At 40.0% G+C, this 25,082-nt stretch overlaps 1 protein-coding gene across 1 annotated transcript in view; it reads right to left on the reverse strand.

Annotated features, from left to right (window-relative positions):
• OPHN1 (oligophrenin 1) overlaps positions 1 to 25,082 on the reverse strand; it is a 628,143-nt gene that overhangs the window by 232,068 nt on the left and 370,993 nt on the right. The window contains exons 7-13 of the mRNA XM_004380093.2: positions 22,498 to 22,608; positions 18,971 to 19,075; positions 16,618 to 16,747; positions 14,850 to 14,950; positions 8,428 to 8,519; positions 4,497 to 4,575; positions 201 to 234 (exon numbers count right to left, since the gene is read on the reverse strand). Coding sequence (XP_004380150.1) covers positions 201 to 234; positions 4,497 to 4,575; positions 8,428 to 8,519; positions 14,850 to 14,950; positions 16,618 to 16,747; positions 18,971 to 19,075; positions 22,498 to 22,608 — 652 coding nt within the window. The remainder of the gene's footprint in view (positions 1 to 200; positions 235 to 4,496; positions 4,576 to 8,427; positions 8,520 to 14,849; positions 14,951 to 16,617; positions 16,748 to 18,970; positions 19,076 to 22,497; positions 22,609 to 25,082) is intronic.

The raw sequence follows: 25,082 nt of genomic DNA on the forward strand, positions 1-25,082 counted from the left end.
CTCACCATAAGCTAAGATAAAGTGACTTCTTTAGTTTAATCAACAGACACATTTAAAACAAGCAGATCTGATTTTCATTTCACTTAGAGGCATCCATATACAATCCTGCATCAATATTACATCATTAATGATAGCATTTACTGTGATTAGGACAGTTGGCAGTTTGTAATGTCAGCAGAACAGAAATTTGAGTGACTCACTTTCTTCCTGTTTTGTTATGGGGCTGTGGTAGATCTACAAAAGAAGAGAAACAAAAAGAACCATGGGTATTGTGAATCACTAGAGATAGATAGGGCGGATATTATAAAATCTCTTTCCCTGGATAAGCCATCAAAACCATTAGACTCTAGAACTTTAACAAGAAGAAACTTTTCATTTTGGGCACTTTTCAACTCTTCATTTTTTGAATCATCATTGCCAAGTTCCGAGAAAACAGATTAACAGCCCTGGAAAATTGCACTGGGTTTCATAACAGCTCACTGTAGCTGAAGTTGTAGCCTGCTCATCTTAGACATTTACTTACATAAAGCATGGAGCATTTTTATGATGGAAACAAAAATATGAGAGAAAGGAAGTAGTTTTCTCATGGATATCTGGGTAAAGGGCTTTCATGGTGAAATACAAATGCTCCTGATACCAACTTCCCCATTACAAAGACTAGTTAATGGAGGTTTCTCTGTGGAAAGGTGTGTCCATCTAAAAGAGATCCGTGCATTTACCAAGATTTCTCCCAGTGGTCTTGAAATATGCATTGTGATAGACAGCTATGTGTGAGACTGAAGGGTAAATCTTTGACTCTTTTTTTAAAATTTTATTGTGCTTTAGATGAAAATTTACAGCAGAAGTTAATTTCTCATTCAAAAATCTATACACATATTGTTTTGTGACATTGGCTGCAATCCCCACAATGTGACAGCATGCGCCTCCTTTTCACCTCAGGTTCCCCGTGTCCCTCATCTAGTTCCAGCCCCTTCCTGCCTTCTCGTCTTCCTTTTGGACAGGTGTTGTCCATTTGGTCTGTGTATTTGATTGAACTAAGAAGCACATTCCTCACGTGTGTTATTTTTTGTTTTATAGACCTGTCTAATCTTTGTCTGAAAGGTGGACTTCGGGAGGGGCTTCAATTCTGAGTTAGTAGAGCATCCAGAGGCCATAGTCTTGGGGTTCCTCCAGTCTCTGTCAAACCAGTAAGTCTTGTCTTTTTTTGTGAATTTGAATTCTGTTCTACATTTTTCTCCTATGTCCTGGCCCCATCTTCAACCTCATTATGAAACTTGGGCATGTCATTTCCATTCTCTAAACCTCAAAATTCTCATCTGTAAAATAAGCAGAGCTAGACTAGATGTTCCTCCAAGTCCCAATCTTCTTTGACTCTTTAAGCAAAGGCACTCACATGATGCAAATAAATTAGTGGTTGGGGAGTTTAGTAAAGCAGTAACATTAGGCTGCAGGAATCATCAGTTAGATGTTTGCTTTAACAATCTCTCCTTTTAAAAGAAAAATTTTTACATGTGTATATGCCCATTGATATTTCTGTGAGAGAAATTTCTGTGCTGGCTAACTCTTGGTGCCACATTTACAAACAAGAGATTTATGAAGTCTTCCATAACCAAGTTGGTGAGGATCCACATTCAGTGGGTCCATGTTATAACATTATTGTTGTTGTTAGGTGTCGTTGAGTCGGTTCCAACTCATAGTGACCCTATGTACGACAGAACAAAATACTGCCCAGTCCTGCGCCATCCTCACAATCGTTGTTATGCTTGAGCCCATTGTTGCAGCCACTGTGTCAATCCATCTTGTTGAGGGTCTTCCTCTTTTTCACTGACCCTCTACTTTACCAAGCATGATGTTCTTCTACAGGGATTACTGGTCCCTCCTGATAACATGTCCAAAGTATATGAGACTTAGTCTCACCATCCTTGCTTCTAATGAGCATTCTGGCTGTACTTCTTCCAAGACAGATGTGTTTGTTCTTCTGGCAGTGCATAGTATATTCAATATTCTTCGCCAACACCATAATTCAAAGGCATCAATTCTTCTTCGGTTTTCCTTATTCATTGTCCAGCTTTCACATGCATATGAGGCGATTGAAAACACTATGGCTTGGGTCAGGTGCACCTTAGTCTTCAAGGTGACATCTTTGCTTTTCGACACTTTAAAGAGGTCTTTTGCAGCAGATTTGCCCAACGCAAGGTGTCTTTTGATTTCTTGACTGCTGCTTCCATGGGCATGACTGTGGATCCAAGTAAAATGAAACCCTTGACAACTTCAATCTTTTCTCCGTTTATCATGATGTTGCTTATTGGTCCAGTTGTGAGGATTTTTGTTTTCTTTATGTTGAGGTGTAATCCATACTGAAGGCTGTTGTCTTTGATCTTTATCAGTACATGCTTCAAGTCCTCTTCACTTTCAGCAAGCAAGGTTGTTATCATCTGCATAACACAGGTTGTTAATGAGTCTTCCTCCAATCCTGATGTCGCGTTATTCTTCATATAGTCCAGTTCTCGGATTATTTGTGCAGCATACAGATTGAGTAACTACAGTGAAAGGATGCAATCCTGACGTACAGCTTTCCTGACTTTAACCCACGTAGTCTCCCCTTGTTCTGTTCGAACGACTGCCTCTTGGTCCATGTACAGGTTATAACATTATATATATATAAAAAACATTATATAGTGTTCTAATATTATTCTCCACAAAAGGCCATCTACATCCTTAAATCTTTAAACACCTAAATAGAGAGCGAAGTGCAGGAGAAGGAATTGAGCAATAAGTGCCTTGATGATCCTCATAGCATTCTCCTAGAGAAACGTCACAGCCGTGTAATAGTTAAGCACCACGTTTAGGTGGGCGAGGGTTGCTGGCCTACTCTCTGGATGGCAGGCCTTACACCATCACTTTTCTTCTGCTACCTTCTTGTTACTCTAAATGCATGCAGGGATCTGGGCACTACTCCACAGTCTCCAGGACACCGAGGACACACAGAAATACAAACCTGGAATGTATTTCCCTTCTTAGCAAGTTTTTGCCTTGAATAAAGCAAGGGGATGGGACTATATCCAAAGAGTGTTGAGTCTCAATAGCTTTCAGGGCTTTGAACCAGTTCTTCCTGCTTCAATAATTGCCAAGGAAATGATACCAGAACACACCCAAATTTTTAAAATTTGGGTGAACCAGAACCATAACTAGAATGGAAAAACTTACGGGTCAAAGCCCTGCTAGAAGATTAATCTCCCTCTTAGAAAACAAGGGCAGCATGCGCATGCATAGCAACCAAATATCTTGCCCTTGGATTTTGCGCAAAGTTGGAAATAGCAGTCCCCCACTCAGAGATGGCAGCCTACCGCTCCACTTTGAATGTGTGTCGCTTTCCTTAGTCCTTGCAATAATTCAGTCTCATGCATCAGGCTCCTGAAAGGGCTCCCTTTGCAGGGGTTCAACTTGTAATTTTTCCCATTCCAGTTATGGTTCCAGATCACCCAAATTTTAAAAATTTCGGTCTGTTCCAATTTCACTTCCTCAGACATGACTAAAATGGTTTGAACCAGTTCAAAGTCCTGATAGCTTTGCACTCATCCTTCAAATCAGTTAAGAATACCTAAAACTAATATAGCACATTATAGTTTACAGAGTGGCTTTCACTTGGTTATTCAAAACAACCCTGTGAGGTAGGTCGAGCAGAGATTATTAAATCATTATACTGAGGAGAAAACTGAGTCTCAGAGAGGTAAAATGACATGCTCGAGGTCACACAACCATTGAATGACAAAGCCAGGATATAAATTCAGGCTTCTATGATTCCAATATAAGTTGAAATTACTTCATATAACACTGGAAGAAACCTACCAGAAGTTACTGAAGAAAAACTATTTTTCAATGATCTCTGACTGCTCACATGGGTCTTGCTATGCTAATCACTAACACTTTTAAGTGATCACTTGTCCTCCCCTGTAATAGTATTTTAAATGGAACCGTACTTCTTGGGATACAGAATGACAAAGCCGTGCCCTCAACCAGCTGCACCTTTAAAGAGAGTAAACTAAGCTGAGGGAGTAAGAGGGGGGCAGCAAAACAATTTTGAATAAAAGCTCAGTAAATGCTTGTTCACAGCCATGGCAATTATTTTCCAGCCTTCTATGTGAAAATATATTAATTCTAGAATCAGAAGAAAGGCTTGATTTTCTTTTTTATGATCTTACTGACACAACCACATAGTCTAATGCTAGACCAGGGAGCTGAGAAACCTGAATTCTAGGCCAACATTTCATGCCTTCTGTGAGGCTTATCCTAGACAAGTCCCTTACCCTCTCTGGAACTCAAGTTGCCTCACTGATTAAACAAGAGACGTGGAATCAACAATTCTTCCAGTTCTAAAATTTTGCATCTGATCAATCTTTTACTATTTAATTGTCCTAACCCCACTGATACCACTAGAGGGCACTCATACACTGGACTATGTTGTTGAGGTTTCTCCAGTGTCTCAGATAACTTACAGGTTCTTTTCCATCCATGGCCTCCATCCATAGCCTTCTGTTAGCTTCAGAAAGGGCTTGCAGAGTGATGGTTCCCGGCCTAAGGGAAGGAAAAAAAAAAGACAAGTTTAAAGCAGAAAACTCACCTGATAGCATGGAGTCTTGTGTTCTAGGTTTCCTCTCTGCCCTGAGAGGTGTCACTAAACAGGCACAGGTATATGGAACTCCAGTTGTTCAAAATCACCTTTACTCAGAATGATAACGGACAACTTAGAGAACAGCAACTTTGGGAATACTGGGAAATGTGGTATCTTGGTGGCCTCATGCCAGGGTCAGGCAATGAAATAGGAAGGCAGATGCCAGGACATCTCACCATAATGCAGACTTAAATTGGACCCACTGTGCTTGAGCCAAACTGAGGCTCTCCCTGTCTCCTTGTCTTGGGAGCTGGCCATTCGGTCTGGGCTCGGGAGGTGAGCATGTTTATCATGAGCACATTCCTCCATCAGGAAAATGGCTGTGCTCTTTCTACCATTTACGATATTCAAGGAACATTTCCAGTTCGAAAGAGTTTAACAACATGCATACTGGCTCAGGCACAGGAAGGAGACTATTTGGCTGACTTAAGAAATTCTTAAGACTAATAATAACTACTAATATTTATTGAATTTCTCACTAAGTGTCAGGTTCTGTTCTAGCAGCTTTACATGTATTAACTCATTTAATCTACCAATACGCCTATGAAGTAGGTATTATGGAAGCATTTGGAGATTCTTGGGTGCTAAGAAAGTCAAATTCAAGGAACAATATCATTAAGGACAGGACGACAAAATGGAAAAAGTACTGGCTTCTAGTCCAGACTCCTCTACTGACTAACTTTATGACAAAAAGACATGTATAACATAACGGCAGTAGAATGCAGTGGTTATGAGTATGGGCTTGGAGACCAGAATGCCTGGATTTGGATCCTGGCTCTACCATCTACCAGCTGTGTTAACACTGAACAAGATGCTCACCTTCTCTCTGCCTCCTTATTTTCTTTTTTGAAATAGGGATAACACCCCTTACCTCATGGGACTGTGGTGAGGACTAAAGGAGGTTACTGTATTTTTATGCAAATAATGTGTACCTTCTACATTTGTTTGCCCACAGCGCCCTCCCCCCGCGAAGTATATTTTCCTAAGCGTGCTATGCTAAATTTTTACGGCAACATGTAAAAAAAAAAACTGGCATAGCAGCGCTTATGAAAATACCTTGTAGGGGGTAGGTGCAGTTGGCAAACAAATGCAGAAGGCATGTGCTGTTTGCATAAAAATACAGTATACTCTTAAAAGGCTGAAAATGGTGCCTGTTACATAGGAGGTACCCAGCAAATGTTAGCAGTTGTTACTATTATTATTATACGCCATCAAGCTAGGATGTGCCATGAGGCTATGGTTTCAAATACTTTTAGGAGCACTAAATGAAAAATGTTATCCCTACTTCTGAAATATGAAAGGGGACTCAAAAAGCTCTTTGCTCTGTGCTCCAGGGAATATGATGACATATGCCTGATGCCTGCAGACAGCCTGATTCTGTTCTTTTTATCAGATTGACTTGCCAGGAAAGCAGATATCACATCCTTCAAATAACCACATGTGCAGAGAGGCACCTCAGCACCTATTTATTATTATATTTGATGCTCTATTTCACAATATGTTTATTCTGCTTATCATAGACAATAGAATGAAATAAAAAGAGCATGGACATTGGAGTCCTGCAGACTAGGGTCTGAGCTCAGCCTTGCTGCTTACTATGTGAATTTGTTTGGGCAAGTCAGATAAACATACACCTATTCCTCACTTATCAATTATCTTATTATCTGACATTTTGCATTTACGGCAACAGTAGAAAATCTACTGTCTGACTATTTTGCGCATCAACGACATACATCGGGCAGTAACGAATGCTGAGACGCGAAGCAAGGGTAATGCTGGCTGTGATGGTTAAGGTTATGTGTCAGCTTGGCTGGGCCATGATTCTCAGTGATTTGGCAGTTAGGTAATGATGTAATTTGGCAGTTATGTAATAATGTAGTCATTCTCTATGCTTGCATAATGCTGATTTTTGCATAACTTTGGAACCTAACCATGTCAGTAAGTGAGGAGTGGGTGTATAAGTCTCAGTCTCCTCACCTATAAAATGGGAGGAGCAGGGATTAAATGTGGGAATGTTTTTAAAGTACCCAATATATGGTAACTAAAATCATAGACACAACAAAACTTTAATTCCTTGGTTCTAGTCTCAGAATTCTTCAGCATTCTGGAGTAGAAAAAAAAACTACATTTAACAATAAACACCAAATTTAGTACCTACTATGAGACATGCATAGCATTAGGTGAAAGAAACACAAAGATGAATTGGTCTCAGCTCATAACCTCACAGCCAAACTGTTTGTAACTGCATTGAAACAATGATAGTGTTATTTGCAAGCAGTTTGCAAATTTAAGCTGAAAAGGGATCAGAGTAGATTTTAATTTCTTTTAAGCACTTTAATACTGTAAAGCCAGAGACACTAAAGGTTCCTGAGAGGGAAACTACAGTCAAAGGTTATTTTCTCTGGTAAACAGGAGTGTAATTCCCCTTTTCCTAATGAGCCTGAAGCTGTCGGGGGAAATGAGTGACAGTCTCATGGTTACACAATGTTTACTATCACAGCCATCTTTGATTGGGGGCATCCATTTTTAACAAAGAAGGTCATCTGGATTCACAAACAAAAATTCTGAGGGTCAAATAATGATATCCCAATTTTTAAAATGGGGAAACAGACTAATAGTTACTTATTCCCGAACAAAAAAAAAATCCTCATCTCTTAATCTGATCTTTATGATCCCCGTCACTAATAGCTTTTGTTCACATAATATTGTAATTCACCCTTCAAGTGCCTTTCTAGCAATCTGATCATATTGCTAAAATCTGTTCTATTACTCAATACCTAATAACAGAAGTAATAGACTGAAATAAAATCTAGAAACACGTTTAATCACTGAATTTTGGATCAACCTCTCAACTACAAGGCATGTCTTTCCCCAGAATAACTCCAAACGCTCTCATTTTAAAATTTAAAGGTTAAGTTTCCCTCTGATAAAATTGCTCAAGTTCAGAAAAAAAACCGGGGGTACGGGAGAGAAACAAATGCAACTAAGTCCAAAATCTGAAAGCCACAGCTCTAATATCTGAAGGTTAAACTATTTCCAGTTCACATAAATAGCTATAAAGTATGGGAAGTCTGCATCATGTTTGCATAAACTGGAGTAATAAAGACTCCCTAATACCACCATCACCCTCTACCCTATCTGCCCTCCCCTCAAAATGTATACCAATTCACTTGTTCTTTTCTGTTATATTAATAGATAAAAAAAGAGAGAACTTTGCTATTCCATCTTATTTGCAGCATCACCAAATGCTAACCATTTGCATATCTGACAGAAAATTCAATCCTAGAAATGACTTTTTATAGCCAGAGCAGGTGTGGCACCAAAAAACAAAAAACCTGTTGCTGTGGAGTCAATTCCGACTCATAGCAACCCTACAGGACAGAGTAGAACGGCCCCATGGGGTTTCCAAGGCTGTAATCTTTATGGAAGCAGACTGCTACATCTTCCTCCCACGGAGTGGCTGGTGGGTTTGAACCGCCATCCTTTCAGTTCATAGCTGAGTGCTTTAACCACTGTGTCACCGGGGCTCCTCGCAGGTGAGGCAAGGCTAACTAAAACTTGCACAGAGAGAATCAGCTCTGAGCCAGGCCTAACAGGGATCCCTGTGAAGAGCAGCCAAGAGAGCCAATATAACGATGTCTTGAACAGAATTGCTCCTGTTCATCAACAAGTGATGACAGAGGAAAATAAAAGACCTAGCTAGGCTCAGCATCTGGCACTTGTGGACCCTGACAATTCACACCAGCCCAGCTTACCTTTCATTAGTTTCTATGTCAAAACAGAACCTCTTGTCGATAGACTCTGTCTTCCTTCTCACACAGTACTTCAGGGTGAAGTCCAAGGGCCCCTGATACAAGAGAAGGAATAATAGTCAATTTGAAAAAAAAAATGCACAGAAGTTTCTTCTGCCTCTTGTGGTGTTCTCATTGCAACTTGGAAGGCATCTATCAAGGCAGCAGGAGCAATGTGTAGGCTCACTGAGAACCTTGTCCCTTAAAAGAGTACTTCCAGCAAGATGGCAGATGGTTTATCCCTGCTTCAAAAAGCAATGGCTGAGACCAAGAGAAAGTACTCAGGTAGACCAGTGTTCTTTCTCAAATGAGGCAGAATAAGTAGGAAGCTCAATATACGTTATCTCAGGGAAGTGAAGCAGAAATGGGCTGCCCAAATGACGTTAAGCATGCACAATAAAATTTTCATGAGTTTTCTAAGTACGGAGGTTATAACAGGGTAAGTGGCTTTTTGTAGCCTTCCTTAGAAAGTCAGAGGGAATTTGAGCAAAGAGGCTTCCATTAAAGTGGCAGATGGAGGAGGGAAGACAAACATTTTTGTTGCCCACCCCCACATTCTTGAGGATGACAAGAATCGCTAAAGCAATCTCTCTTAAGGTGGGGCAGGTATAGTGGAAATAAGCAAATTTGTATAAGCTGACGTTTGATATTTCATATCTGGAGAATACTGTGGCCCACCTCAGCCTTGTGTGCACTTAACAAGGTCACTTAAAATCCACTTTCTCCATAGATTAAAATTCCCCGGTCCCATATTGTTCAGTTTTTCTCTATTATCTCAACAGAGACAATGTAGTACAGGTAAGAGAAGTAACATTTATTCATCATGTACTATGCATCACATATTACACTAGGCATTTGTTAAACTAACTTTCTTCACAACAATCCTTAGAGGAAAGTGAAGCTCAGAGGGGTAAAATAATTTGCCCAAGGTCACCCAAGTTGGTATAACGGAATTAGCAATAAACTGTTGTTGCTGTTGTTGGGTGCCGTCGAGTAGGTTCCAACTCATAGCAACCCTATAGGACAGAGTAGAACTTCCCCACAGGGTTTCCAAGAAGCAGCTGGTGGATTTGAACTGTTGAGCTTCTAACCACTATGCCACCAGGGCTCCAGCAATAAACTAGGAAGCAATAAACTAGGAAGCTTTAAAACCTGGGGTTTTGTCTCAGTTAGGAGTCCCTGTGTGGTGCAAACGGTTAACATGTGGCTGCTAACAAAAAGGTTGGAGGTTCGAGTCTACCTAGAGGCACCTCGGAAGAAAGGTTTGGCAATCTGCTTTAGAAAAATCAGCCACTGAAAATCCTGTGGAGTGCAGTTCTACTCTGACATACATGGGGTCGCCATGAGTTGGAGTCAACTCAACAGCAACTGATTTGGTTTTTGGTTTGTCTCACTTATGTCATTTACAACTATGTGACCCTGAGCAAATCATTTTCCCTCTCTGAGTCTTAACTTTGCAATCTATTAAAAGGGGATAGATAATACTACCAACCCTAAGGTCTCAAACTCAAAAACATTTCCTGGGTGCCAGCTCTCTGCCTGGGAACCATGCTAAGCACTTTCAGACACTTTGCCATCCAAACTGGCCCATATGGTTAATTGTCCAATACCTCTCTCCTTTTGCTGCTCTTGCACTATAAAAACCAAACCCAAAATTAATCCTCCAATCTGCCTTACCGACCCCAATACTTGGGATAATGAGCATTGCTTTGCTACAGTCTTTCAAGAAGAGAGTTATTAACAGTGTCATATACTCACCCTGCCTCTTTAAACCCTCACCTCCCTCAGTATTGGTGGCATAACAGCTCAAGAGCTGCCCACAACTCCAGCCTCATCTTCAGTCATTTCCCATCTGCTTATGCCCCAGCAGTATAGAAGTACTCTTATTTCTCACACACACTCTTTTATTGACTCCATGACTTTGCATATACTGTTCCGTCCACCCAAAATGGCTTTCCCTATGTTCTTTGACTGGCTAAACTCTTACTTGTTCTACAAAATACAGCTCAGCTTTCATTTCCTCCACATTCCTTCCCGAGCTGATTTCGACTCATGGTGACTCCATGTGTGTCAGAGTAAAACAACACGTAGGGTTAATTTTTCAGAAATAGATCGCCAGGCCTTTCTCCTAAGGTGCTTCTGGGAGGATTTGAACTGCCAACCTTTTGATTAGTAGCCCAGCACGTAACCATTCGCATTACCCTAAGCCCATGTATTTCCCATTATGTGCTCTCCGCATTATAGTAAAATTTCCCGTTTTCATGTCTGATTTCTCCACTTGACTGAGGACTCCTCAAGGACATGGGCAGTGTCTTATTCATCATTATATGTCTAGTACCTAGTGTAGAAGAGCACTCTAAAACTGAGGCGCTTGACATAACTAAAATGGCTGACACAGGTCTGAATCAGACTCTACCTTGTCCTATGCCCCTGCTTCTGCTTTTTAGAGTGTGTGACCCATGACCACACTTTTGACCACACCCAGAACATTGCAGAACACAGAAGGAACCAGCTCTGGAATGCAAGAAACTGTAGCTAAGGTGGAGTACCCTAGCCAATAGAAATTCTTGATAAATGAGTCTTAGGAGAGCGTGTTGAACGTCAACCAATCAAATGTACTCTCGTACTCTTCTCAACTGTGTACAAAGTTCTGCAAAACTGAGTATCAAAGACATGCACTTATGCCTCATCTTAGGAATGTCATTTTGAACTTCCACTTTGGCACTTCCCAATTTGCAAATCTTTGATTCTGAATAAAACTCTTATTTTACAGAAACTCTGTTTTGCTTTTAACACTAGCAAATAGGTAGTGCTCAATAAATGTTTATGAACCAGATATTCATCTGAGCCACATTTCAGTTGAGGAAATTCAATAAATGTTTATGAACCAGATTATTATCATCTGTGCCACCTTTCAGATGAAGAAATAGACTGAGCAAGATTAAGTAATTTACTTAATGCCAAAAAGCTACTAGGCCACAGAGCTAGGATTTAAACCCAGTCCTTGAGACTCAAAATGCAGGACTCTTCCCTCTTACCACAAATGCCTTACAGGGGAGGGATGAGGATAGTAAAACAGTGTTTGGGAAAGTGCTCTGTGAGATGAACAGCACAATATAAATGGGAGTAGACAGGCTGAACTCTGTAGGAAACACTAACAAAAAAAGTGCCACAGACAGAAAGAGGGAAAATTCCTCCATTTTCAAACTGGGAAAATGATATTTTGCATACTTGCTGGGAGAGTAAATGAGGCAATGACGTAAAGTCTCCAGCTCAGTGCCTGGCACACAGCAGACATTCAAAAAGTATTGTTGTTGTTAGGTGCTATCGTGTCGTTTTTCAACTTGTAGTGACCCCATGTGATATAGCAAAACTGTCCAACAGGATTTTCTTGGCTGTAATCTTTATGGGAGCAGATCACTAGGTCTTTCTCCTGTGGAGTGGCTGGGTGGATTAAAACTGCCAACCTTCTGGTTGGCAGCTGAGTGCTTTACTGTTGAGCCATCAGACCTCCTTGTTCAATAAATGGTGGCTTTTATGGTGCTCTGGCTCAGTTCCTAGTACTAGTTTGCATTTTAGAAACATAAATGATAAAAAGAAATGATCCTTTCACCATACTTATTCAATCTGTATGCTGAGCAAATAATCCCAGAAGCTGGACCCTATGAAGAAGAACATGGCAATGTTCTTGTTGTTAATGAGGAAGACTGATTAACAATCTGCTTTATGCAGATGACACAAACTTGCTTGCTGAAAGCGAAGAGGACTTGAAGCACTTACTGATGAAGATCAAAGTATGGATTACATCTAAACATAAAGAAAACAAAAATCCTCACAACTGGACCAATAAGCAACATCATGATAAATGGAGAAGAGATTGAAGTTGTCAAGGATTTCATTTTACTTGGATCCACAATCAATGCCCATGGAAGCAGCAGTCAAGAAATTAAACGACCTATTGCACTGGGCAAATATGCTGCAAAAGACCTCTTTAAAGTGTTAAAAAGCAAAGATATCACTTTGAGGACTAAGATGCACCTGACCCAAGCTATGGTATTTTCAATCGCCTCATATACAAGCAAAAACTGGACAATGAATAAGGAAGACCGAAGAAAAATTGACACCTTTGAATTATGGTGCTAGTAAAGAATATTGAATGGACTGCCAGAAGAACGAAGAAATCTGTCCCGGAAGAAGTACAGCCAGAACGCTCCTTAGAAGCCAGGATGGCGAGACTGTGTCTCATGTACTTTGGACATGTTATCAGGAGGTACCAGTCTCTGGAGAAGGACATCATGCTTGGTAAAGTAGAGGGTCAAGGAAAAAGAGGAAGACTCTCAATAAGATGGATTGCAACAGTGGCTGCAACAAAGGGCTCAAGCATAACAACAATTGTGAGGATGGCCCAGAACCCGGCAGTGTTTCCTTCTGTTGTACATAGGGTCGCTATGAGTCAGAACCCACTCGATGGCACCTAAGAACAGCAACATAATAACAATAGCACCATAAAAGCCACTAGTACTATTATTGTTATAGTATCATTTGTTTTATTATATTTCTAAAACACAAATTAGTACTAAGAACTGAGTCAGATAATCGACAAGAAGAAATCATTTCCAACTCCCATTTGGGGAAATTCAAGTAACTACTTCTACTTTCCCCCTCTCCTCAATGTAGAACCAAGTTCATCTTTTCATTCCATAAGAAATCACGTATCAAAACTGCTTAGGCTGATGGTATTGTAGTTTTGCAAGCAGCCACTCAGTGAAAAGGGAGGAGGGAAAGAAAAACAAAATGGAGGGTTTGTTCTCATCTGCTAAACCAAAACCAAAAATCAAACCCATTGCAGAGTCAATTCTGACTCATAGCAACCCTATAAGACAGAGAAGAACTGCCCCATAGGGTTTCCAAGGAGCGGCTGGGGGATTCAAACTGCCAACCTGTTGGTTAGCAGCCTGAGTTCTTAACCACTGTGCCACCAAGGCTCCCTCATCTGCTAAGAGGATATGAAAGTAGTGTCTGTTGCCCCTGTCTCGGGCTTTGCAGTGAGCAGATCTGAGCAGGAGAAAAAGGGCCTAAATAAGCTTACTGCCTAAAACAGTAATTTTAAAGTCTGGGATTTGGGAAATAATTTGTGTGGAAAATAAGAGGAAGAGACTGAAGACCAGTGTTGTTTGTAAACACTTGCCAGTCATATAAGTCAGCTAAGTTCTGACTCAACTGGAACAAATTCTGTGCTGCAGCACAAGATGAATTTATTGGCACCACAGTGAAAGGTACTTTGGTAACTGACAGACTAGAAACTAAGGAGGGTTTTGGAGTCTTGAAAGAGTAACAAGCCCCATTTGGTATATTTCACTAGAGGTGAATCCCATCTCCAACTCACACTCAAGGCAGAGTGGCAAATACTGTGGTTAAAGAATAAAAAAAAAAAGTTTTCAACAGCCTGCCACCAAATCTCAGTTCTCTCTAATTTCATATGAACAAGCCACACAAGAGAGATCTTCCACGGAAAGCACCAAAAAATGGAGGGAAATTGCCCCAATTTTTCTCCAAATTTCTGCCTACCTAAATTAGGTCTTCACAAAACTACTACTTTCACTGCTAAGAAGTGGGCCTTGAAGTGCTATCAACAAACAATTCATAGAGTGGAAATCCTTGAAATTCATGCCTTAAGACCCCATCTGAGAGTCAGTTAAAGGGGAAAGAAACACATTTAGCTACTTTAGAATATGAACAGTTTGTCTGACAATCAGAAGATAGTAAACTATCTTCTCAGTGTGTTAAACTTATCTTGCCTTTTTTGGGAGTGGGGAAGGTTTGGAGGGCAGAAAAGAGGTATTAACTGCTTAAAGGCGTTGCAGTATTACGTGCAATGTGGGGTATAGGTGATTCTAACTTTACATAATAGATGTACTCCTTTAAAAAAATGAATTTTTGGAAACTGAATCATATTTTAAATTCTTCCTACTTAAAGAAATTCTAAAGTAGAACCTTCTTAAAAGCAAGTAATACTCTCCTCCCCCAATTCATCCATATTTTTGCATATAATCTTTGTACAATGTGACAGGTACTTACAGTAATTTAATAAATGGTCTGAAAGAGTACAGGCACTTGCAGAAGGCCTGATATAATTAACAGGGAGCTTTTACACTCAGCTAAGTAGTATCTGGCTCAAAGCAAAGTTATGCCAAGGAGAACATATAAAGTCATGGCTTCATTGACAGTGATGGACTTGATTATCTGACACTAAGTCAACATAAATTATTTTCTGAGATACTGCCACACACAAAAACTGACCTGCTTAGCACCTGGCTTCTGCTCCATAGGCATCACAGTGTCAACACAAATTATTTTCTGAGATACTGCCACACACAAAAACTGACCTGCTTAGCACCTGGCTTCTGCTCCATAGGCATCATGGTGAGAGTCTTGGTCTCTTTCTCATACTGGCAGTAATATTTCATCCAGGATATTCCCAAAGCCCCTACAAAGACAGGCAGAAGTGAGCTGACAGAATAAAATTTTTTGGCTATGTCGTCAGTCCACCCCTAAGAAGCTGTGTATAACTTGTTCTTCACAGTCATCCTCCAGATCCAACCCTGCCCTTCCCCTAAGCCTCAGCTCTACATAGCCACCTGCCTACTACGCATATGGAGATCTTAACTTTTATCATGGGCACAGTGCTTTCCATATCTGCTCTGTCTTACTGAGGGTATGGAGGCATTGGGTCACAGTGCAAAAAGGAAAATCAAATAGCACATAAGGGTTTGTATAATGTTATTTAGGAGATATGAATGGCTTGAATCCTCTGAAATATTCAATGACTGGATGAGTTAACCCATTTTTCTTGGTTAGCAATGAACAACAAACACTAGTGTGCCATATCCACTGAAATCATGGAGAATCATTAAGTGCTTTAAGAGCAACCATGTGATCCTAAGGCAGTGGAAGGTATAGGGTATAGTGGTAGGCACATGGTTTTTGGCATCTCACAAACCTGAGTTTAATCTTAAGCCTGCCACTTGTTAGTTGAGTGACTTTCAATTGATAATCGGCCTTCTCTGAGCCTCAGTGGCCTCATGTGTAAAATGGATATGATAAGGTAGTTTCAAAAATTAAATAGGATAGTGAATTTAAAGCACCTAGCACCATGTCTAGCATATACTAGGTATTTGCCTATCTCCTTTCTCCTACCTCCTTTTCAATCCAGTCCCCATTTTGAATTTCAGAGAAGTTGTTATCACCTCAGAGCTTTTGTAAGACAAATCCTTGGCCTCCCCTCCAATTTAACCTTCCTTTTTTAAATAATTTATTTTATTTTATTTTTTGTCGTTGTTGAGAATATACACAGCAGAACATACACCAATTCAACAGTTTCTACATGTACAATTCAGTGACACTGATTACATTCTTTGAATTGTGCAACCTTCCTCACCCTTCTTTTCTGAGTTATTCCTCTCCAATTAACATAAATTCATGGCCCCCTAAGGTTCCTATCTCATCTTTCGAGTTGCTGTTGTCAATCTGTTCTACTTCCTAGTTCACTGAGTTGTGCCTGTGGTCTTAAAAGCTTTGAAGGCACAACAACTGGTCTCTATTTGCCTGGAGCAACAGAGGAAGAAGGGAGAGTAAGGAACAGGAAATGGATTGTGTGGCTAATTGGCTCCATGAACAACTGTCTCCTTTGCCATGAGACCAGAGGAACCGGATGGTGCCTGGATACCATTACTAAACATTTTGATCAATGATTCTATAGAAGAATCCTGGTCAAAAGGAGGAAAATGCAGAACAGAATTTCAAATTCTCATGGAGTTCAGACTTTCTGGAGCCATAGAGGCTGATGAACCCCAAAACTATTGCCCTGAAAGATTCTTTAATCCTTAAACCAAAAATATCCCCTGAAGTCTTCTTAAAACCAAACAATACTTTATCTTAACTAGTAAAGAATGTCTGCCTTGAGCATTGTGCTCTTTTATGATCTATCTTATGGGATCTCCTTCCTTTTATTTTCACTATTCCCAGAATGTTCTCCAAAGAGTTGTAGCTGCCAAGAGTCTGTGAGCAACATGGGTGCCTGGAGTTCAAAAAAGCTAAGTGGCAGTAGGCACCAGCCTACTGAAACCCAGTAGGTAACCCTGTATTTCTACATACATTTTTCTTGCGTATAAAGATAGCCTTCAATGGTTGGCTGTCCTGGCAGTTTGCATGTTTGGGGAGCTTCTTTCATCCTTCTCTTAAGTTCTCCCATTTCTTCCCGGGTACTGGAGAAATGATTTCTTGTCTGCCAAGACATTATCATCGTAATCATTATCATCATAAATAACATCAAAAATAAGTATTTATTGGTCAGAGACCCAGTACAGAACTTTCTCTGCTTACATCACGACTAAAACATAGCAAAAAACAAATGTTCAATGGCATCATGACTATAAAACAATTTTATAAAGTTTAATGATGTTAAAGATGGGAATAGAAACAAACAAACAACACTACACCCATAAAACCATGACTGGGAGATTTTTTTCAACTGAGAATTACTTAAGGCTCCAAAAAATAAGAGCTCTAGAATTCCGATCACCAGACTGACCTCTGCTTTGTAAAAAGGGGACTGTAGAGAAGGTTCCCAGAGACAATACTCTCATGGTAACTTCTAAGTTCTGCCTCAAGTATAGCCACTGCCTACTTGACCATGAACCAAATCCTGGCTGTTAGGATAAAATATCTGAGAGGATGTTCTTTTTGAATATTTTGAATATAAGCCAATAGAGAAGTTAAGCTTTCACAGTCATGAATAACAAAAGTTAATGGTAAGAAGGAATTTATTAAAAACTACACAACTGAAACACAAGACACAGCTTGAAATGTCAGCATGAGAATCACTAGAGATAGGCCTCTTAGTGTTCAATCTCAAAGCCATGACATGATATCAGTAAAAAGGGTGATCTGGGCTGCCCTATCTGATTGGGCCCACTCTATAGATCTATGATCCTGTAAATGAGTCAGCCATATGTATATATACATAGGCTTGTTGTTAAACTTGTACTTGTCAAGTTATGTTTGGAGGAATTTCAAGTGATTAATCTGGATGTAAAAGAATTCACAGGATATCAGTGGAAGACAGGCACTCTCACAATCCACGAAAACAACAATAACAACAACTGTAAGTCAGGATCCTTATAAACAAACAAGTGAGGGATATTTCCACTACTACTTACCAACTTTTTTCATATAATAATCCTTTTTTAATATTTCATGCAACATAAGACCCAGTTCAAAGTCACTACCTCAGTGATGCCTTTTCTAACTCCACCAGGCAGTCAATTGTTCCATCCTCTGCACTTCTTAAAAAATTTTGGACTTGACACTACTCTAGAAATTACAAGGGATTATGATTTAACTGTGTTTACATCTCTGTCCTTCAAGAGACTCTATGTCCCTTCAGGACAGAAAACTTACATGCCTAATTACTATATGTCTAATACCTTTCACAATGATTTATAAAGAGTATGTTCATTATATTCATAAACATTCATCAAACATGAGTTAAAAAGTTGATGAGCAAAGTAATACACATGACAAGTATGACAAGACTGTGCCTATGTCCATCAATAAGAAACAGCCTGGGAAAGAAAGTAGAGAAAGGCTTTAAAAATAATTTATTTAACTCTAATAAAAAGTACCACCACCCATCTGTCAATTTGTTGTACTGTGGTGGCTTGCATGCTGCTGTGATGCTGGAAGCTGTGCCACCAGAATTTCAAATACCAGCAGGGTCACCCATGGTGAACAGGTTTCAGTGGAGCTTCCAGACTAAGACAGACTGAGAAGAAAGGCCTGGCAATCTACTTCTGAAAATTAGCCAATGCTAACTCCACGGATCACAACAGAACACTGTCTGATAAAGTGATGGAAGATGAGCCCCTTAGGTTGGGAGGCACTCAAAATACACAGTGGCCACAATAATGGACTCAAGCATACCAACAATCATGAAGATGGCACAGGACTGGACAGCATTTCATCCTCTTGTATATAGGGTCGCCATGAGGTGGGGTTAACTCAACGGCAACTAACAACAGCAAAAATTAGTAAAAAAAGAAAAAAGAAATACAGGAAAATGGGCATTCATATTAATAAGACCCACAATGAGAGTGTCTTAACTGACCAGGAAGGAAGTAGCATAAAACCTATGTTTAAACAAGCCCATAGATGGGTTACTGCCTGGAAGAGATGCAAATTAGCAACATTTACTAAATACTGGATAGATGGATGTGTTGGTGGGTGGACAGGTGGGCTAGGACAGAGAGTACTCTGCCTCAAAGACAGGGAAGAATTGAAACTAGAAGAGCAAGAACAGTCCAATACGCTGAAATATTTGTGATTCACACCATTGTGTCCTGACAAGATAGCTGGGATGCAATAACCTAGAATTCCAAGGGCAAGATCACTGAGGCTTAAATTTAATTTGAATGGAGAGAGAGAAAGGGAAATCCACATGCAAACTCACATTCTGCAAGCTGAGCTGGAGCTGTTGTTTGTATGGGAGGAAGTCCTGTGTGAGCTCCACAGTCAGGCTGTTGGAAATGAAGAGGCTGTGAAGAAAAGCCAAAACCTAGGGAAAATGTGTAAAAATAACTTTAACACGGCACCTTCTTATTAATCAAATAAAGGAAACATGAGCACAGAAATAAAACTCCACACAGTGTTTACCCAGTACAGTGTTAAAAGCACTCATGCAAACACAAACAGGTCCACAATAGCTATTCTCATATTAGGTTAAACATTTTCACTGGACTTGGTTTAAAAAAATAAGAACTACTAACAAATTTGTTCATCCAGATCCTGTTCAGACAGCATGCAAAGCCATTCATAATTTGGGCATTAAGTTAATGGACTGTGTCTTTTCTCTCTATCCTCAGCACTGGCAGTAGGTGATCAATAAATGTTAAAAATAAATGGATAAGTAAATGGATAAATGAATGAAGTGAGATTCTGTACCTTAATGAAGACTGCCATAATGCTAAAAGATCAAAGAAGTCTAGACCAATTTTCATATTAGCAATATTTTGGGGTGAAGACATACAAATGATCAATAAAATACTTGTAAAGTACAAAATGTTCAACCTCAGACATCAAATACACAAATAAAAAAATACTATTTTCATCTATCAAATTACAAATATTTTAAAAAATAATACTCAATGCCGGCAAAGGTAAAATGTAATAACCAGTTACTGTCAAGTTGATTCTGACTCATGGCAATCCTATGTGTTTCAAAGTAGAACTGTGCTCCACAGGATTCTTGATGGCTGTGACCTTTCAGAAGTAGGTCACCAGGCCTTTCTTCTGAGGCACCTCTGGGTGAACTTGAACCACACCAACCTTTCAGTCAGTGGTCGAACACTTAACCCTTTACACCACCCAGGGACTACAAAATGTTAATAGGTAGTAGTAAAAATTGCTCTAGTCTTTCTACAAAGCAAATAGGTGAGCATATATAAACCATATAAACATGTGCATTCTCTCTCTCTGGAGCACTGGTTAAGAGCTCAGGCTGCTAACCAAAAGTTCAACAGTTTGAATCCACCAGCCTCTCCTTGGAAACCCTATGGGGCAGTTCTACTCTGTCCTATAGGGCCACTATGAGTTGGAATCGACTTGATGGTAATGGGTTTGGTTTTTTGGTTCTCCCTCTCTATCTACACACACACAGACACACACACACAGACACACACACATAAACACAAAGTGTATATATATGTATGTGTGTTGATACACATACATATACAAAAAACATGTACCTATATGCATGCATGTGCATGTACTGCATATATATACATAACCTAATCCAACCCATCAATAATTCCTGTCAGTTTTGTCTCCAAAATATATCTCTAATCCAGCCATACTTTTCTGTTTCCACTATCACCACCCTAAACGAAGCCAACATCTTCTCTTGCCTGGATCACTGCATTAGATGCCTAATTGGTTTCCTCACCTCCACTTTTGGCCCCTTCCAAGCCATTCTCCACATAACACAAACTGGCTCATGTCATACCCTGTTTGAGACCTATCTTAGTTATCTAGTGCCGCTATAACAGAAATACCACAAGTGGATGGCTTTAACAAACAGAAATTTATTCTCTCATAGCCTAGGAGGCTAAAAGTCTGAATTCGGGGTGCCAACTGTAGGGAAAGGCTTTCTCTCTCTGTTGGCTCTGGGGGAAGGTCCTTGTCATCAATCTTCCCGTGGTCTAGGAGCTTCTCAGTACGGGGACCCCAGATCCAAAGAACACACTCTGCTCCTGGCTCTTCTTGTTTGGTGGTAATAAGGTCCCTCTTCTCTCTGCTCTCTTCTCTCTTTTATATCTCAAAAGAGATTGATTCAAGATACAACCTAATCCTATAGATTGTGTCCTGCCTCATTAACATAACTGCCTCTAATCCTGCCTCATTAACATCATATAGATTAGGATTTACAACACATAGGATAATTACATAAGATAACAAAATGGAGGACAACCACACAATACTGGGAATCATGGCCTAGCCACATTGACACACATTTTAGGGGGACACAATTCAATCCATAACAACACCTTCAGTGGTTTTCCACTGCACTTAGACTAAAATCTAAACTCCTTGCCATGCCTACGGGTCCTATGCCTGCCTATCAGACATCATCTCCTGCCACTCTTCCTTTCTCTCACTGGTATCTAAAGACACTACTAGTCTTCTTTTCATTCCTTGAGTATACTGTTATTTCCTATCTTAAGGCCTGTGCGTGTTTCCTCTTCCTGTTCTTTCCCCACTATTCATATGCCTGCTTCTTCTCTTCCTTTAGATTTAAGATTAAATGTCACTGCCCCATAAGTTTTAAAGGAGCGGCTGGTGGATTCGAACTGCCGACCTTTTAGTTAGCAGCTGAGTTCTTAAACACTGTGCCACCAGGGCTCCGTCATCTCCTCATAGGTCCTCCTTGACCACCTGATCTAAAGTAACTGTCCATTCTTTTTCTTTATTTTAGTCCCTTTTGGTTTCCTCCATAGTCCTTTTCACAACCTTCAATTATTTTATTTATCTGTGCCCTTTTTCCTCATCTGTCTATTCCACAAGAGTGTAGGCTTCATTAAGACAGAAACTGAATCTGTCTTGTTCACTACAGGATCTCCAGTGTCTAGCACAGTGCCTGGTACATAATGAGAACTCAGTAAATGTTTGTTGAAGGAATGTATAAATACTTGTTTGCTCATATACATACACAGATACATATATACAAATGTGAGAGCAGATACACATGTACACATATATACACGATCATGTACAATATATACATGCACACACACATGAACACATGTACACACACATCCAGAGGAAGAGATGGCAGACACATAATTTGGAAGGAAATGTGCTATAATATTAACAGTGATTGTCTCTGTATAGGGGATTTGTTTTTTGTTTCACTATTCCTATAATTTTTTCAAAATTTTCTGCAATAATTATATTTACAATAAAAAAGTTCTTAAATTCAACATACTTGTCAAATTAAAGTACATCATCTTTTTAATAAATTAAGGAGGTTTAAGTTGAAATAATTACAGATGATAGAAGTAAAAATAGTAGAATGGGAAGTCATTGAATGTCAAGTCCATGAGTTCCTAGCATAGTGCCTAGTATATGATGCATACTTTCAGAAAGTTTTCTAAAAGTAAGAGAGAAATGCAAGGAGGGGAAAGAGGTAAAACAAAGGGTGACAGCTAATGGCAGGGAGAGAGGGAGGAAAAAAAAGAGGAAGAAAGAAAAAAGTCATACAGAAAATGGAGAAGGGAAGAGAAAATTAGTGGGAAACGTAAGCCATGAGATTCAGTATGCCTACTTTCTTGACATTCATTATTAAACATTGATGATTGGTCACATTCTTTGAGATTGCAATTTCATGGCCAAGGTTTCCATATGAACTCTGCATTTGGTTAAGTATTTTTAGCTGGCATTTCGCAAGTATTTTTAGACCATTCGTTAACAGATAGAACTTACTGGCTCCACAATATTGAACTTCTTGGACTCCTGAACTTCTTGGATTTGATAAACATAATCAAGAGAGGACTCAAAGAAATTGTGTCTCTCCTTGTCCACCTGGAGGTCTGCCTGTAGAAGAAGGGCAAGAAACGTCACACATAGGCAAAGTGGTTCATGCAAGTCAGTGCTTATAGACTCAAGAAAATGTTAGAGCTAGAGCAGAATTTAGCCACCAAGTAGTGGTCCTAGTCCATTATTTTACAGAAGGCAAGAGATAAAAAGGTATGGACCCAAGACTACCAAGCTCATTCTTGATTCAACAGGTGCAAAGGCTGCCTTTTTGCTCATCAGGAAAGATACCAGGGACATCTACATACAGCACTAAACTGCTAGGACCTTCCAGAAGCTTTCACAGCAAAAGCCTACAAAAGAAAATAAAGTTTAGAACTGTGTCAGGGGTCCCCAAGACAACCTCAAATTTTGGTAATTCACTCAGAGGACTCACAGGACTCTGCATACAAACTCATGGCTAAAATTTATTACAGTGATGTGATGCAAAGCAAAATCAGTAAAGGGAAAGGTGCGTGGGATGAAGTCCAGAGGAAAACAGGTTTAAGCTTCCAAGAGTCCTCCCAGTGGAGTCACAGAGGACACACTTAAATCCTGCAGCAGTAAGTTGTGACAACACGTGTGAAATGTTGTCTACAAGGAAAACTCATCAGATACTGAGTGTTCAAGATTTTATTGGGGGCTAGTTATGTAGGAAGAAGCCCTGGTGGTGCAGTGGTTAAAGCGATCGACTGCTAACTGAAAGGTCACTGGTTCGAAACCACCAGCGGCTCCACGGGAGAAAGGCATGGCAGTGTGCTTCCGTAGAGATTTTACAGCCTTAGAAACCCTATGTGGTCGCTATGAGTTGGAATCAACTTGACAGCAGTGGGTTTGGAGTCATGTAGGCACTCTCTGCCTAGCACATACAAAAATTCCAGACTCCCAGGAAGAAAGAAATTACTCAGCATAAACCACATTGTTTGTACAAACAGTCTAGGCAAAGTGAGCCACTCTTGACCATTTAGAGAAACATTTACATCAGTGTAAGGAACTGTTTACCAGCCAAGCTTCTAGACACCAGCCAAAATCCAATTTTGTAAGCAGGCCTTTCTAAGGATAGCAGTCTTAGGCCTGCTATGTTAACTCTTCTTCACGGGAACCCAGGCACAGAATAGACAGAAAAGGAGGGAAACAAAGATGTGCAAAAAGAAAATGGCAGAAGACCCCAGAGCTAGTACTTCATTGTAGTTTATGAACAAGAAATAGCCCTCCTCATTTTCAGTACTAACTTCATCCACCAGTGAGGCTCTTGACCCATCACCTTCAAGCACCTGATGTGATGGGAACCCACTAAACCAAGGGTTAGAGGATAAGCTCCAGCTCTGCTACAATCTGTGTGACCTTGGACAACATGGTTTCTAAGAATATTTACAGACGATGTCTATGATTATTCCATCAGGTATCTCTTTTCATAGTCGAATCTTGAATATTTCCATCTTTTACTAGATTCTTCACCAGTTAATTCCTTCGTTCCTATCCCCAGCATGGCTCTTCTGTTCCAGACTCTCATTATTTCTCCCCTAGGTCATTGAAAAGGTGCCCTGGTGGCACAATGGTTAAGTGCTCAGCTGCTAACTAGGAGAAAGGCATGGCAGTGTGCTTCCATAGAGATTTTACAGATTTTACAGTTGGTTGGTTCGAACCAACTCAGCAGCACTGTGGGAGAAAGACCTGGCAATTTGCTTCCATAAAGATTACAGCCAATAAAACCCTGTGGGGCAGTTCTATTCTGTCACAGAGTAGAAATAGCCTCGATGGTACCCGACAACAACAACAGATCATTGCAATAGTTTCCTAAACCGGTTGACCTCCTTCTAGTCTCTCCCTGGTCTAAGTCGTCCTACAGCCTCAGCCAGTTGAAGATTCCTAAAATAGAGTTTTAATCACATCACTTCCATGCTCAAAAAGCCTTCAGTGATCCGCCAGATCCACCAGAATTAAATACAAACTCCTGAGCCTAGCACTCCACAGTATGGCCTCAACCTGCCTGATCCCATCTTGTCTTTCGCTACCCTTTGATAGTAACATGATTATGGCCAAACATTTCCCAGATGTATTCTTTGTTCTCCCTCCTTGGAGTTATTGTCCTCCACTTAAAAGGTCAATTTCCTCACTTCTACTTGTCATACACTTTATTCTTCAATGACCTGATCAAATTGGAGAGGCAGATTCTGCCACAAAGGCATTCTCCCACATCCAAATATAAGTTTTCTGTTCTCCAAACTCATCTCCACTACTGACAAGAGCACCACATATACTTACAGTATATAAAAAATTTTACTTGTAGAAGAGTCATCTATATCCTCATATTATCATCTCAACTGGACTATAAGCTGCAAAAAGCAGAATGCATGTCTCACTGTCTCTGTAGTCCTGCTACACCCAGCATAGCATGTGGGCATACGGTCAGCACTCACCAAATACTGGTTTATTTGAACTGAAGCCACCGCCAATGGCGTGCTGTAATCCAGTGCAGGAATAAAACACAAAAC

Source organism: Trichechus manatus, unplaced genomic scaffold (assembly GCF_000243295.1).
Source record: "Trichechus manatus latirostris isolate Lorelei unplaced genomic scaffold, TriManLat1.0 scaffold00070, whole genome shotgun sequence".
NCBI lineage: Eukaryota > Metazoa > Chordata > Mammalia > Sirenia > Trichechidae > Trichechus > Trichechus manatus.